Below are 14,706 nucleotides of genomic sequence, written 5' to 3'. Positions count from 1 at the left end.
AGCTGTAAGCACCCCTTAGCAAGGACATCCCTTCTGGGACTATGCCTGCTAACCCATGACAACAGCATAGTGAGAGGCTTCTACCTTCTGTTTTGCTGGTTGCTTGAGTTTTAGGTTCAAGTGTACTTAAGCAAACAGTAAATACAGAACATGTGATCTTGTCCTTCAACATTGAATTCAGCAATTCTTGGAACCATGTATGATGCGGAATGACTGGGACATCAGTTAGTTTATGGAACTTCTATGTAAGGAAGCAGGTGGTCCATGAAAAGCTAAAGGAATGGGTAAAGGTTGGTGTAGGTACACTTGCATGTTTTCATGGGCTTACTGGGGCATCCCCTGAAGCAATTTTACATTCTTCTCCATGAGTATCAATTTTGCTGGATAGTATGTATTTTAAGAATGTAAATTCAAGTTTGGGTAGAACAACGCCACTTCATTGCTAGGGTTTTTTTTTTTTTTTTTCCCATTAAAGGCTTGGGCTGTCTCTTACTCTGCAGTGAATTTGTGTTTGATGTTAAATAAGCCTGCTAAAATGAGTTCACAGGCAATTGCTGTTCTTCAGCAAAATACTTAATGTCAAGGTCATCTGGTGAAGGCAATTTTAGAAAGACTTTAAGGTTACTTGGATATAAAAGCACAGTTTTTCAGGAAAAGTAACTCCCTAGAAGACTGATTGTTTTATTTTTAGTGGGAAATTTGGGTGATGTATGGTAGGAAGGGTACAGGGCTTTGCTGGGTACACTGCAGAAGGGCTGTGTATTTAGCAATATGATTCTGCTCAATTGTGATTTTTTTTAAGGGTTCATTTATATTATTGTTGTCCACCAGTGTAACTCGTGAATGAGAGCCATTCTAAGCTTAGTTCTGTCACAGCAGTTCTGAAAGTTTAAAACTTGTGTTGCTGGCTTAACTCTGTTTAGCTGCAAGGTAGGGAGTGGCCGCTTCTGGATGGCAGCTGAACAAGTTAAATAACAGAAGATATTTTGAGGGAGTAGAAGTTTTGCTTTCAAAATTGAGAGCTGCTTTTAAAACCCAGTATAGGATTCCTGACTTAAACTCACAAAAGTATGTAATTTGGATGTTAAAAATACTGAGAGCAGATAACTTCAGAACGTGCTTCCAAAATCAGTGTGAGAACTGCTTGTTTTTTTTCCCAAGTCATAGGTAATGCCACCTTTAACTTCCAAATCTGTTCTGCTCCTACTACTGGCAGGCTGTTCAACATTTGCCAAATACTCCAAAGTACTTTTAAGTACAAAGAAAAAAAGTTAAATGTTGGAACTGTTAATCACCAACGATTACACATGCCACAGAATGGGGGGGAGTGTAAGCTCAAGGGAATTGCTTGTGCGCAATTTGTAAAATTGCATGCTTGCAATCTTGTGTTGTAGTTTGGGGTTGTTTTTTTTTTTTTAGATCTGCTCTGGCAAAATAGATTCCTAAAGCCATGATTTCAGAAATAAGCTTGACTGCAGGTACTGTGAAAAGAAGCAGAACCAGCTGCTTATTCTTTCACTAGCCCTAGCTCAAGTTCACAGAGGATGTAGTCTTCAACTTGGGGAACTGTTTAGATTACACTTTTGATTTGTTGTGTCTTTGTTCTAGAAAGAAAATATCAGTTCACTGATGCAGTTTACTGTGTGGCTACTGTGTGGCCACATAAATGCCTGTCTGCAAAAAAAAAAGGAGAGTATAGAGAAAGGAGAGTGCTTATTAGCAATAATGCTGACCCAATTCTTTATGATACTAGGGAGGAGTCTCTGGGTTTTTATGTTATGGTAAAATTGTCAGTGTTACGTCTAGTAGGCGGGGTGCTGCAATCTTGGAGACCAACACCATGTAAATGCTTAGGGTAGCTGTGCATACCACAGCTGACTTAGTAATTGAAGAAACTACTAGTGATGGCACAAAATGAGCAACTTAGTTGCTTAGAGAAAGGCACACCAGAAGCTGTATGACAGAACAGGTTAAATAGATTTTTTTCCATTTCATGAAAGGCTATGGAAAGAAGCGATGTAAGTGGCACTTCCAACAGCCTATTTTTGACCCACTTTTCCTTTTTCTTTCCAGTATCAGCTTACATAATCTACTACTCTCTGGCATGAGTTTGGAGGGATTAAAAAAAATATGTTCTTTTTTGTCGAAGTTTTTCTTACCTGCAGCTGTGCAGCTCACGTCTTAGATTGCTAATTACTGTTACTGGACTTCTTAAGGTTGCTTACAAAAGATTGTGTAGATGCAGAGATTATTCTAGTATCAATTATAGCAGCTTTTGGATGACTATAGGATCTGTTGTGCTAAAATAAGTCTCAGTATTCAATGCATATATTTGCTTTTATTTCTTTTAATTCCCTGCTATGTCACTCTGCTTGAAGCTCACTTCAGGAAAGGCTTGTTCTGTCAAAGCACTATGCACATGTTTTTGTGTATTTCAACAGGAATTGCTGTCCCTACTGTCCATATCGAAAGGCTAATTTATGTAAATCAAAGCTTGTTTACAGCATCTGCATTAATTTACCTTAAATGTTGATACGGTATTTCTGCTCTGGGTAACTGTCAGCCGTTAAAAATGGTGGTTTTCCAAATGCTGTTAAAGGCTTTTTGTGAGCTCCAGATTTTGCAATGTGTGAAGCTATGACTTGAGTGGTTAGCTATAGTAATTTGTAAATGAGTATGAAAAACATCTCTTACACTCTTGATCTGGTTCTTAGAACCTCCCCTTCAATCTGTTCTTGGGGATTTGGCTTTTGAAAAACTAAATGCAGTGTTGTTTACAGTACATACAAGGCTCAGTTTAGTCAGGGGAACTTGAACAAAATTCTAGTTGTAATGTAAGCTGCTGAAATAAGTGCTTAGTCGTACTTGTACCACAGCTGTGGCACATCTGTTCCAGATGACTACTTGGCAAACCTTTCAGTGTCTTTGTGAATCCAGTGAAGTGCTGAGGCTTTCAGGGTCACAGGAGCCTCTCATTTTTCAATATGTAGTACCCTTTTTGCTGATCAGTGAACTGTGGGAGAAAACTGCTTTTATCTTAACTAGTATTGATGATTATTTGTCATGAAGCCCCAGGTTTTGTATTACTTCAAATGTAACTGAACTTATGTGTTTTCTCTGGGGCTGGGGACTGTTTGGGTGGAGAGTGCCTTGGCAAAGGTGCGAGGGCTCAGATCTGCACCCTTCCCAAAGGATGGAAGTGACTGATCATCAGGTGTGTGTTGCCTCCTCTTCTGAGAGTGATACACCTGTCAGAGTTGTAGAAGTGTCTCTTAGCCTGGAAAATCTGAAGTGAGGTAATAAGTTACTTGGTTGATTTGTCTGTTGAGGACTTGCAGCATTTAGGGCTTTACTGTTAGAAGTAAAGAGCTAGCATCAAGGCACTGACTGGCGGTTAATTATGAAGTCAGGAGCTGCATGTTCACTTGTGTCTTCTCATGAAAAAATCCAGCACCACTCAAAGCATCAATCCTATAAAGCAAATGTTCCAAGTTTAAACCTCCATGTGAGTTTCAAAGGGAGCTAAAGGCTGGTGTTGTAAGAAATATTGACTGGATCCAAGTTATTTTAAGTATTTTGGGTGCCCTACATGAACTGTTACCTCAATTTTGATCTCAATGCTTAGTCTGGTGCTGCTTCTGGTAACATTGATGTTGTACGTAGCGGGCTTTCCCAGGTTTGAGTTCCAAAACTAGAGTGGATATAATAAGTGTGCAGTTCCACGTCTTAGTTTTGATCTGTATGAAATGGCATAATTCTGGTGTTGGAAAACATAATGAAAGTAGTTAAATACAGAAGAGAATGTCATTGTTTATGGTTAAAAGAATCCACTGTCTGTAGTGGGAAGACATGACTGGAAAGCTGGTTGTGCTGCATGGCTCTTTGGTGTGACTTTTTTGCAAGCTATGGGTCTAAAATAGAGCAATTGTTTAATTAAAATTATAGCCATTGTAATATGAAGACTCTGCTTGTTCAGGTGGGAGCTTATGTATAAAGGCAGTTCATTGTGCCTATTAAAAGGAGTTTCAGGTCTCCGAAGGGGATCGTTATAAGCTATTGGAACGTAAGCGTTTGAAATGAAGTTCATTGGAACACTTTGGTACCTCACAAATTGGATAGTCACGTCCTGTACAAAGCTGTCAAGCTTGAGTTTTCTGGGGTTTTTTGCTAGTAATGGGGCTGAAGATGTGCCTGTAAGAACATTGCTCGGATGTTTGAGGTGTGATGAAATGGAAGCCTGTAGGCATATATTGCTTGCAAGCCGCCTTGATTATTTCTGACTTTGTATTCTTCTAATATGTAACTCAACATCTTAATGCATGAAAAATAACAACATGAAAAGTGTTACTAAAACGCTGTTTGTTTTCTCAAGTATAGTTGAAATCTTAATTAGCAAGAGCAATGTGACTTACCATGTGTTAACTATCACCTGGTAGTGATTCAGAAAGAAGTCCCATATGCCTCAGCCTTTTTCTTGTGAGGTTCTAATGAGCTAAGCATTTCCAATATATCCTCAACTTCAGGTAGACTGTTCTTTCTGCTGCTTTGGCACTCAGACTAGCTGTCCCAGGATCTAATTTCACATCTCTTCCCTGCTTTTGAAAACCACTATTCAGTTCTGCCTTTTCACACATCCCCATGACTACTTCCTAACTTCTGTTTAATGCATGTCTGGTGTTTATTAAAAATAAATATTTATAGCACTGTGTTGGCCTGGTCACATGTGCACTTACACTGGGACAAGTATGCAGTGATAACCAGAGCAGAGCTTTTTGAGCTTAACACTTTGGACTGTAGTACTAGGTGACCTAGGACAAACCATTTTCCCTCCTATCCTTTCTTCCTCATTGCACAATGTAGATAATGCTACATGTAATTATAGTGATCTCCTATATAAAGTAGGTTTTCTAGGAACTAAGCAGAAATAAAAGGAAAAGGTTGTGTTAATTTAAAAAAGAAGTTGCAAGCTTACTCTTCTGTTTCGGAGAGAATAAGTATGTGACCTAGGAATTTGCTGTGCATGAAAAACTAGTTTTTGCTCTTCTGTTCACAAATTTATTAGACTAACTGAAGTTGCAGCTAAAATTTTTATGGAGTAGTGTCTTACTGTGCTTGAATTTGAAAGCATTTGGATTCGAGCTGCGGAAGTTTCATACTACTTTCCCTTGTAGGTACTACCATGGTTTAATGCTGAATGTTCTTTTCATCTAAAACAGATGGCAGGACAGGATGTTCACCTGTGGTAGACAGCAATAGATTCTGGCTTATTACTTTGAACTCTGAAGTTTGGTTTTATGCTGAGATGCAAGACTGAACTGGATCGGCCAAAGTGAAGACACATTTGTTCTATTTTGCTGCCTCATTAAAGACACATTAAAGCCTCTGACAGAGGAATCATACAGATACTTGTAGAAAGAAGCAGCTGCAGATAAACTTGCCAGAGGATGTTGGTTGGAGTGCAGTGACATGAGAATGCTTTTGAAAATTTATGCTAAATATAGGTCTTGAGTACCTGACTTACAGGTTTTGTGAATTCAATTTCATTCTAATTAGAATGTTCTTGGCTGTAAAGGTTTCAGTTATTTAAGAGCCATTATATATGAAAGTTTCATATGTAGTTTTAGTGTGATGTTCCTGAAAGCAGCTGAAAGTGTAAACATAATCATGCCTATGATTTTTTTCTTTGTATTTAACTAGTCCTGTTGAACTTAACAGTCCTAAAGAAGTTTACCTTGTGCTAATGCAGAAATGTTTTCAGGTTTTCCGTTCTCAAGATTTTTCTTGAGAATTTTGTGAATTTCTTGAGTATTTTGTGAATACTCTAGCATAAAAGGGATTGTTAAATTAAATACTTCTTAGAATTGCTATTTATACAGATATGGACAAAAGCACAGCTTAAATTGTTCTCTTCTGAGAACCTGGATGCATAAAGATCTTTAAGCACAGATTACACAGTATCAGAGATTAATTTTACAATTCATTGGACAGCATAATTCCAAGGTATTTGGTACGTATGTGGAATGTGATGCTGGCTTTTTGTCAAATACAGGTTTTAAGTACAGATCATCTGCATTTAGCTATTGCTGTATATCTGTGTGGTAGTTACCTTGAACTGTTAAATATCTCATTTCAGTACGAGGATGTCGTCCTGGGAAGATTGTTCAGATGACCGAAGCAGAAGTTCGGGGCTTGTGCATAAAATCACGGGAAATATTTCTTAGCCAGCCTATTCTTCTGGAACTAGAGGCACCTCTGAAAATTTGTGGTATGTAAACTTGATATGTATGTGTTTTATGTAGGTGTTTTAATCTAGTTCTATGGTCAGGGGATTGGAAGAATACTGAGACAGGCAAATGATCTTGAGATTAGAGGGAGGTCTTCAAAATCTTGAATATAGTTTTCAATTTAGATTGGATTAAGTGAGGAAAAGGCGGCTAGCACTTGGTAGATTGCTGATGCTCTTCACACTATTCTGGAGCAAGTTTCCTTGACAATAAGGGCTGCTTGTGCCCTCATGTAGTACAAATTTTGCAACCTGTCCCTTGCTTGCACAGAGCTGCTGCTCTTCTGATCACTATTTCAGAAAGCAGTTAGGTGCTTTTAAAAAACTCAAATGTTGCATGTTGCAGTTGCTCACTTCAAAGCATCAACAAAATAAAGGCCTTGTGAAATGAAACACTTAAAAAATTGAAAGCGTTGTTAGTCTTTCAATTGGGAGAGTAAAACAGAATGGAGACTATTAAATTAGGTTTAGTTACCATGTAACAAATTCCTTGTGCTTCACAAGTTTTAGCAAACATCAGTATTACTAAGAAACACAAAACTAAAACATGGGTGTTTTTTACCTTGCTAAGCCTTTATAAGATGCTAGACTTCTTCCGAAGTACACTGTAACTACAAGCTTGTAGAAAATGTTTAAAAAGTGTTGTAAATACCAGACTGTAATCATCCTTCAACTTGCTTGTTAACAATAGGCAATGTCTTCGAAAGCTTAGTATTCCTTGAATTAGACTTGTTAAAGTGTCATAATATTAAAGGGGAAACACTCTTTGTATTCATTACTTCTTACATCCTCAAACACAGATTAGCTTCTTCCTGGCAGATGCAATGTCTGCAATGTTTCTTACATTAAGAGAGGATATTACCAATTAAAAAAACCAAAACCCAAAATAAAACAGCCAAACCCACAAACAAACCACTAATGGCAAAGTCATTTTTAAATGACTAATTGCTTGGTAGGGTGGGGAGGAAAAACCAGCCCAGCTAGCCTAATGACATAAAGTTGAAGGTAAAGTGCAGCTTTATCACATTGTGTTTTCTTTAGACTTTTCACTGTAGTATAGTCTTATTGTATTCCTAGATGAAGAAAACATGGAAACTCAGGTAGATTGTACATAAGTCAAGGTCTGCAAAGAATAGTCGGCCTACTTCAAAGTTAGCTTTTCCTCATCTGCTTAAATGGAGGCAATTGAAAGCATTGTTAGGTGTGCAATAATAGGGTAGCCAATGCACAGTTAAATAGGGCATTTTTTATCTTTAAATCGGATTCCAAACACAGTGAAAGCACCAGGAAGTGTCAGGTGCATCTAAATTTAATATTAGAACAATTGTCAAAGCTGCATTTCGATAAAAGTGAAAGAAAGATGATTGCTTTCACCAAAAGCAAAAGATGCAGCTGGTACTGCTTTGAACTATTATTTTAGTGTGTTCAGGCAATGCCTGAGGAACCATTATAGGATTGTCTTGTCTTACAATCAAGTCAGTTCAAAATAAGCTCTACATCTTCAATTGGCTGTGTTTTAATGTAAGATGAAAGGTGCTCTTATGTAAATGTCCATTTTAAAATAGATGTGGTTTTTAACATAAGTCTTTATATCTGGCAGACTTCAACTTCTGCTCACACGAAGCTGTATCTTAAAATGCTAAGTGCCTTGAATGGAATGGTAAATGCCTTGGTCCCTTTATAAAATCGTTTCTGTAAAATGTTTTTACCCATTAAGTGCATTTGTCCCTTTGGTGCACGTGTGTAACTGAAAGTAGTTATAGACAACACAATGATAGTATTTTCTGTAGTGTGTTTACTTGGTAGTTAATTCTGTTAGTGCTGGAGTCTGGGGATTTGATAACATGGTTCTGGAACCCTAGACTCAGCATAGAAAAGATTCGTTGAGGAGTCTTCTGGTTTTGTCAGGCTGTGACCTGGAGACTTCTAAATATCAATTAGAATACGAATCATTCTTGTTGCAACATATGTTTGAAAAAGATTTTAGACAGTGAAGCTTCAAGTTGTCTGAAATTGAGTAGTAGATATTGATCACCTTCATTAGAAGAAAATTGGAAAGTGATTCTTCTCCCCGAGTGAGAAATAGTTATGGAAGAGTGCTGCCTAAAGGAAGAAGTGCTGCATTTTTCATGGAAAGCTTAAAGGAATGTAATATAGCATGTATTCTTCTTACCACTGTATGCTTTAAGAATTGAACCGGGGAGCATACAGGTTTTGGGACCTTTTTTTTTTTTTTTTTTTTTTAGGGTGAAAAAAGTTGTGTGGGTTGTTCTTTTCCCTCTTTTGAGGCCATAGTAGCTCGTGCTCTACTGGAAAATAACTCTGGTGAGCAAAGTCAAGATTTTGCCACTGAACTAGCAGCAATAGTGAAAATACATTTATGTAGTGCTTAGTGTACAGTACCAGGAGGTATTGAATCTAAATAGCATACAGCTTGTACTGAAGGCTTTTGGCATATCTGTTTTGCATCCAGTCACTCTGGTAATGAGTTTTCCAGTCAGCTGGAATATGCTGCATGTGTGCTGCAAGTTACTGTAGAGCCACTTTTGCATCTTCACCCGTGGGGACAGCTCATGGATAGTTTAGCTTTGGCTGCTGTGATGTGATACACTGTGGTGGTATAATTGCCACACAGAGCTGTTCTGTAGAAAGCCTAGTTAATTTTAAAGCTGGAAGTGTGAAGAGTAGCATGACAGGTATTTTTCCTAAGAACAAGCTGTAGGGTTGAGTACCTTGTAAGGGATGGCAGTCTTTGAGTCTCTGTATTGCTTGTTATGTGCGTCAAAGGAAGATTTAGCCTAAATGCTGGGGGATGGGATTCTTAGTACAGCACTGTTATGGGAATTGACCTTTGAAGTAAGTGTGCTTTGCCATCACAATGTTCAGTTTCTCTCCAGTCTGTTTGAATTCTTTCTGATCTGTTTTTGCAGAAAATAATGTGACTTTTTCCTGATACAGTGGCTTCCTGGTCATATACCTGTTCAATTAGAGGGTTTTTTTCTAACTTTGTTTTAATTTATACAAGTTAAGGCTTGGTTAGAAAGCTTATGCTTTATTGTAAAGACTTCTGTAGCTTTTGGGTTTCAGATTGACTTCATACCTGACATAGCAGTTCTGCAGATATGGCAAGTTATTTATATCCTGTGAGTACTTCAGCTTTTTAATGCTAGCATGGTTCTTACCTTTGTGATGCATATTGCCACTTTTTGAAGGTAATATTAGTGCCTTTTTTAAGATCACTGTTCACTGAATAAAAACTTAACTAGCTGGCTTAAGTTCTTGACTTGTGTAAGTCTTTATGTTGTTGCACTAATCTTCAGTAAACATTTTGTTTTTATTCAGGTGATATCCATGGTCAGTATACAGACTTGCTTCGATTATTTGAATATGGAGGATTCCCACCAGAAGCTAATTATCTTTTCCTTGGAGATTATGTAGACAGAGGCAAACAGTCTCTGGAAACGATTTGCCTATTACTGGCATATAAAATCAAGTACCCAGAAAACTTCTTTCTCCTAAGAGGAAATCATGAGTGTGCGAGCATCAATCGAATCTATGGATTTTATGATGAATGTAAGAAAAATACTATTTTTGAAAGACTGTAACAGACTAATACTGTGTTTTGGAAACACTTGTAGTAGTGACTCTTGTATTGCAAGAGTTTCAATATTCTGTGAACCTGCTTTGAAACTTTCTAAAAATACTTTCCAGCCAAGGTTAAAGTCACTCTGGAGCATTACTGTTTTTTCTTCTACTGTCCTTGAAATGCTGTTGTAAGAGATTGAGACCTAAGTATGCTAACAGAAATAAAACCCTATGAAGACAGTTTGCTAACATTTTTGTTCAGGCTGTGATATGTATTACAGGTTGGCTTTAAAAAAACAGCTTTCTCTTCCTAATGTCACACACTGTTCTCGTAGGCAAGCGGAGGTTTAACATTAAGCTGTGGAAGACCTTCACAGACTGTTTTAACTGTCTGCCTATTGCAGCCATTGTGGATGAGAAGATCTTCTGTTGTCATGGAGGTAAGCTAATGGCTTCTTTTAAAGGCTGTATCTCAACTGATTTTGGGTAAATGCTATACCAAAATGGAGTGTGGCTGTGCATACCTGATATTTAGCTGGAGATATTTAACCTTGTATTGTCTGTAAAGGTCACGCTTTTCTGTGTGCTTGTCAGTAGACAGGTGTCATTCTTAATGATACACGTGGCCCTCTTGTGCCTGAGGGGAAGTGCATCTGTAAGTATTCCCTCAGTGTATCTCTCTGAAGGATACTTAATGCTAGAATTATTGCCTAATTTGCCACGTGAGCTGTTACTGTATATCAGTGCAGCCTTAGCTAACACTAGCATCCCCAGCAGTGAAGAATGGCTTTCACAAGTAACCTTGGCTCTCTACTTTTGGGTCTATACTTTTGGCCTGTTTTCACAACACTTTCATGGAGGGGACCTCTGAGGTTACACAGTCAAGCCTGCAGCCTGAAGCAAGACATTTGTTAACATTGGAATGGACATGGCTTGCATGGACTCCATAAAGCCTTTGCTGCTAGACAGTCTGCATTCCATGGGTACCTGTCCCAGTGCTGCTCTGTTCTTGTACTGAAAAAAGTGTTTGGTGTTGATCTGACTGAGGGCTGTGACTTGTCTGAATACTGGAACTTACTTGGGCTCTCTTCTTTGTAGAACAGGCCTCCCCATGATTTTACAGGCAGTGATGCTTAACTGGTTTTCAGAAGCTTGCAGTGTCAAACAGTTGTCAAGAATTTGAAATTACTTGTAGTAGGAGCCATCCTGCCATTTTGCAGCTGTATTTGCAACTGCCTCCATTAATAAGCCTTGCACTGAGTGATCTAGAAATGGTTTGGTAGGTGTCACGCCTGTGTTGCCAGTGAAATGGAAATTAGTGGAAATGAAAGCACTGCAGAAACATCTAGTTTGAACACCTCCCTTTGGAATTAGAAACAGTGTTTGCCCCAGATTTCCTGAGCAGACTCTTCCAGACTTCATGAGGTTCTGTTGATGGCTGCCATCCTGCCTTTATTAATTACAGGTATCAATGCAAGATATGCCTGTATGGAATGTGCTTTAAAAATGATCTGGAGTATTCTTGCATCTTGTATTGAAAGCTTCTGCCTTTAATGCCTGCTAGAGAAAGCTAATGGAGTTGTACACATAATATGCTCTGAGATGTTAAGTCCCTGTAAAAACATAATTAATGCAGTAATACAGTTCGGTCTGCCAGCCTCTGGGTAGCATTGACATGTTAAAATACTTCTTTTTTTTACAGCTCATCTTTTAATCTAGTTCTCAAGCAGTGTGGTGGTGGGTTTTTTTTGAGAACTGATACCTATCTTAAAGACTAGATCTCATAGTTTTAAGAATGAGATATAAAGTCACTTCTGCACGTAGGTAGACAAGTATCAGTGGCTAAAAACCCATGTAATAAATTTGCCTCCAAACCAGCATGTAAAAGAATTACTGTTTTACTATCAACATATGTTTTTGAATTTTGGGGGGTTTTTTGGAAAACAGTGAAGGAATAGCAACAAAATACTGTAGTGTTTCAGGCAAACATTTAAGTTTAGGTGGAAGATAATCAAAGCAGCTTAGCAGGTTGAGCAGAATGCTATGACAAAACTGGTAGTTTTGTGTGTATGCATTTTGAGACCTGCACTATGAGAAAGAAGCCTCGAGAGCTATTTTTCAAGAAAAAAGATTTAAAGTTTCATTGTAATTGGGGGGGTGGGAATTAAGTTTTCCTAATTGACTAAAGAAGAGGTTATTTTGTGCGTAGTATGCTTTAAGGATCCTCTTAGGAAAAAGCAGTATTTACTTCCTTACTCATTGCTAATTGCCCCTTAAACTTGTACGGGCTTAGTCTGTAACTGAAATTATTGTCAGTCAACTGATCTGCAGCTGTGAAGTAAAGTGAAAAGGTTACTAATGTGCTGTGTGCTCCTAATAAATGGAAGTGGACCTTCAGCACAGAAATAAGTTTTGCCCTTTTTCCACTCTTCTCCAGTCCTATCCAAACTGCGTTCCAGATCCAATGAAGTAATGGACTGTCAACGCCTTTTCATGATGTTACTACTCTAATAGACACTGAGGCAGCAACACAAACCATTCAACTCTGCTGGAGGTTGAAGCTAGCATGTAGATATAAGGTAGGTGCCTTTTTTACTATATTGCGCATTTTTGCATAGTTTATTTTAAAAATATTGTCCTCTGGGATATAATAAAACTTTGCAAAACCGCATAACATAGTAAAACAAAAGGCACCTAACTTCAACCCCTAGTAGTAGGCTATCTACAATAGCTTCATATCCTGAGTCATCTCTTTTACCTAAACTTTTCTGGGCATCTGTTTTGAGTTATCCATTTTACAGTATAACTCAAACCACTCTTGCTATCCCTGTCTCTAAAAGTTCATGCTACTGAAAAGATCTTTCATCGTATCTTTTCCATCACCTCCCTCTCTTCCCATGTTCCTCATACATCTCATAATTTGTCCTTTTTTTAAGGCTGTCCTCTCAACTAACTTCTGACTTTACTCTTTATCTCACTTCATTAAAGCTTATTCCATAACCATTCCTGACTTCCTTTTTTCTCTGCATTGTATTCTGTACAGCTTTGGTCCTCTTATCTATGACACCACTCTCTAGCTCTGATCTTTAGAGAACTTACATGATTAGTTTCAAGTTTCTATAAATGAAGTCCATATTGTAGTGTCATATTGATGGAATACATTGGTCTTACCACATTGGATTTAAGCTCTGAGATGGGAGTTGTGTTTGTACAGTAAAATACTGCATTTATGTAGTATTTTCAGGCTCTGGAATTTTGTTTTTCTTGTGGCATTAATGACAATGAAATGGATGTTGATGTTTAACTCTACTTGATTTACATCGTATTCAAAGATTACACAATAAAGTCAGTACCCATCGCACTTACTTTACCAATTCTGCCCAGTCAGAGTAGTTAAAATCAAATTTGATGAGTCTGCCAGGAGTAATGACAATTTTTTCTGTTTTCCCTTAGGGGAGAGGTGGTCTTATGCTTCAAAAAGATAGGGTACTAAGTATACTGAAAGATACTTATTCTGTGCTTAGCTGTTGTGACAAAACAACTTAATAGTATACTTTTAGTACGCTGTAGGTTTACAGCAATCACTGTAGTGGCAGCAGCTTTAGAGTGAGCTTTAGCTTGTGTTTGCATTCTTATATCGTTCATTTAACAATGATCATGTAGGACTTTTCTCTGTAGGTATGAATTTGAGACATTAGCCATTTCTTTTTGTGCAGGGGGAGTTAGGAAAATACTTGGGAAAAGAAATGGTTGCAAAGAAGTCTGCAAACCTGCAGGCAATTCTGTAGGGTTTTGTTATTTTACAATAGTGTAAAATAGCACAAAAATCAACAGCCACAGGGCTGAGACATGGTTTGTAATAACATTTGCTTTTAAAGAATCATAGAGTGCTTTGAGTTGGAAGGCACCTTAAAAATCACCTAGTTCCAATGACCCTGCTGTGGGCAAGGAACCTTCCCCTAGACCAGGAAGCTCAGTTCCATCCAGCCTGGCCTTGAACACTTCCAGGGATTAAAGATGTATTTTGGGTGCAACCTGAAATGCTGAGAGCTGTAACGTCATAGAAAGTCACAAACTAGTTGTGCTTATTTCACTGAGACTGCCCCTTACAATCTCTGGGTATGGTGCTGAGTGCTAATGTAATGTCTGTGCAAATAGATCAGATCTGGGGAAGGGGAAGTGATACATTCAGTACAGTTTAAAAGCTGTTTGTCTACTTGAATTTACATTATTATTCCTGTATTGCTGTGTTTATAGACTTGACTAATACTCCCTTTAAGTAGTTCACTGTCAGATTTCTGCTGTCCTTGCAACGTCAAGGTAATAGCATAGACAGCTTTAGCAAGCTGATGATGATAGAAGGCTTTTACCATAAGACTGCTTCAACAAAAATAATCTAAAATCTTCATGCTTGAAGAAAAGTTCCTCAAGTCTGTATCAAATGCTTTGGTTCCTGTCAGATATCATTGTTCTTGTAACATACACATTGCCACTGTGCAAACTAGCTGAAATTATTTTACATGGTGACCCCTTTCCAATGACAACTTTCTTCTGTCCTGTTCAGAGTTCTGGACTGAGTCAAATGGATATGGTTTGTTAACATGAAATATGTTTCATCACAAATTAGGTCTTCATGTTCTATTTTCAAATTTGCAGCTTTCTTAATTAGATACCTTGGCCTAAGTCATTTAAGACACCTACGACCCTTATTTAAGGACATGTTAAGATGCTAGGGCATTTAGTAGGCTCTCTTTTATGCCTGTATGCCCCAAGCAGAGGAGCTTTAGGGTGTGTAAACTCTTCAAAGGGTGGCTTTGGAATTCCGTGCTTTAGTTGCA

General features: G+C 38.0%; 1 protein-coding gene across 4 annotated transcripts in view; it reads left to right on the top strand.

The window, feature by feature from the left end:
* Positions 1–14,706, top strand: part of PPP1CB (protein phosphatase 1 catalytic subunit beta) — a 55,163-nt gene that overhangs the window by 32,130 nt on the left and 8,327 nt on the right. For all 4 annotated transcript variants that reach the window (XM_017744832.1, XM_017744833.1, XM_008641722.2 and 1 more), the window contains 3 exons: positions 6,134–6,265; positions 9,626–9,856; positions 10,204–10,308. In XM_017744832.1, the coding sequence (XP_017600321.1) occupies positions 6,134–6,265; positions 9,626–9,856; positions 10,204–10,308 (468 nt within the window). The remainder of the gene's footprint in view (positions 1–6,133; positions 6,266–9,625; positions 9,857–10,203; positions 10,309–14,706) is intronic.

This window comes from Corvus brachyrhynchos, unplaced genomic scaffold (genome assembly GCF_000691975.1).
Source record: "Corvus brachyrhynchos isolate BGI_N302 unplaced genomic scaffold, ASM69197v1 scaffold258, whole genome shotgun sequence".
Classification (NCBI taxonomy): Eukaryota; Metazoa; Chordata; class Aves; order Passeriformes; family Corvidae; genus Corvus; species Corvus brachyrhynchos.
Note: the sequence above shows the minus strand (reverse complement) of the source record. Positions and strands in the feature narration are given on the sequence as shown.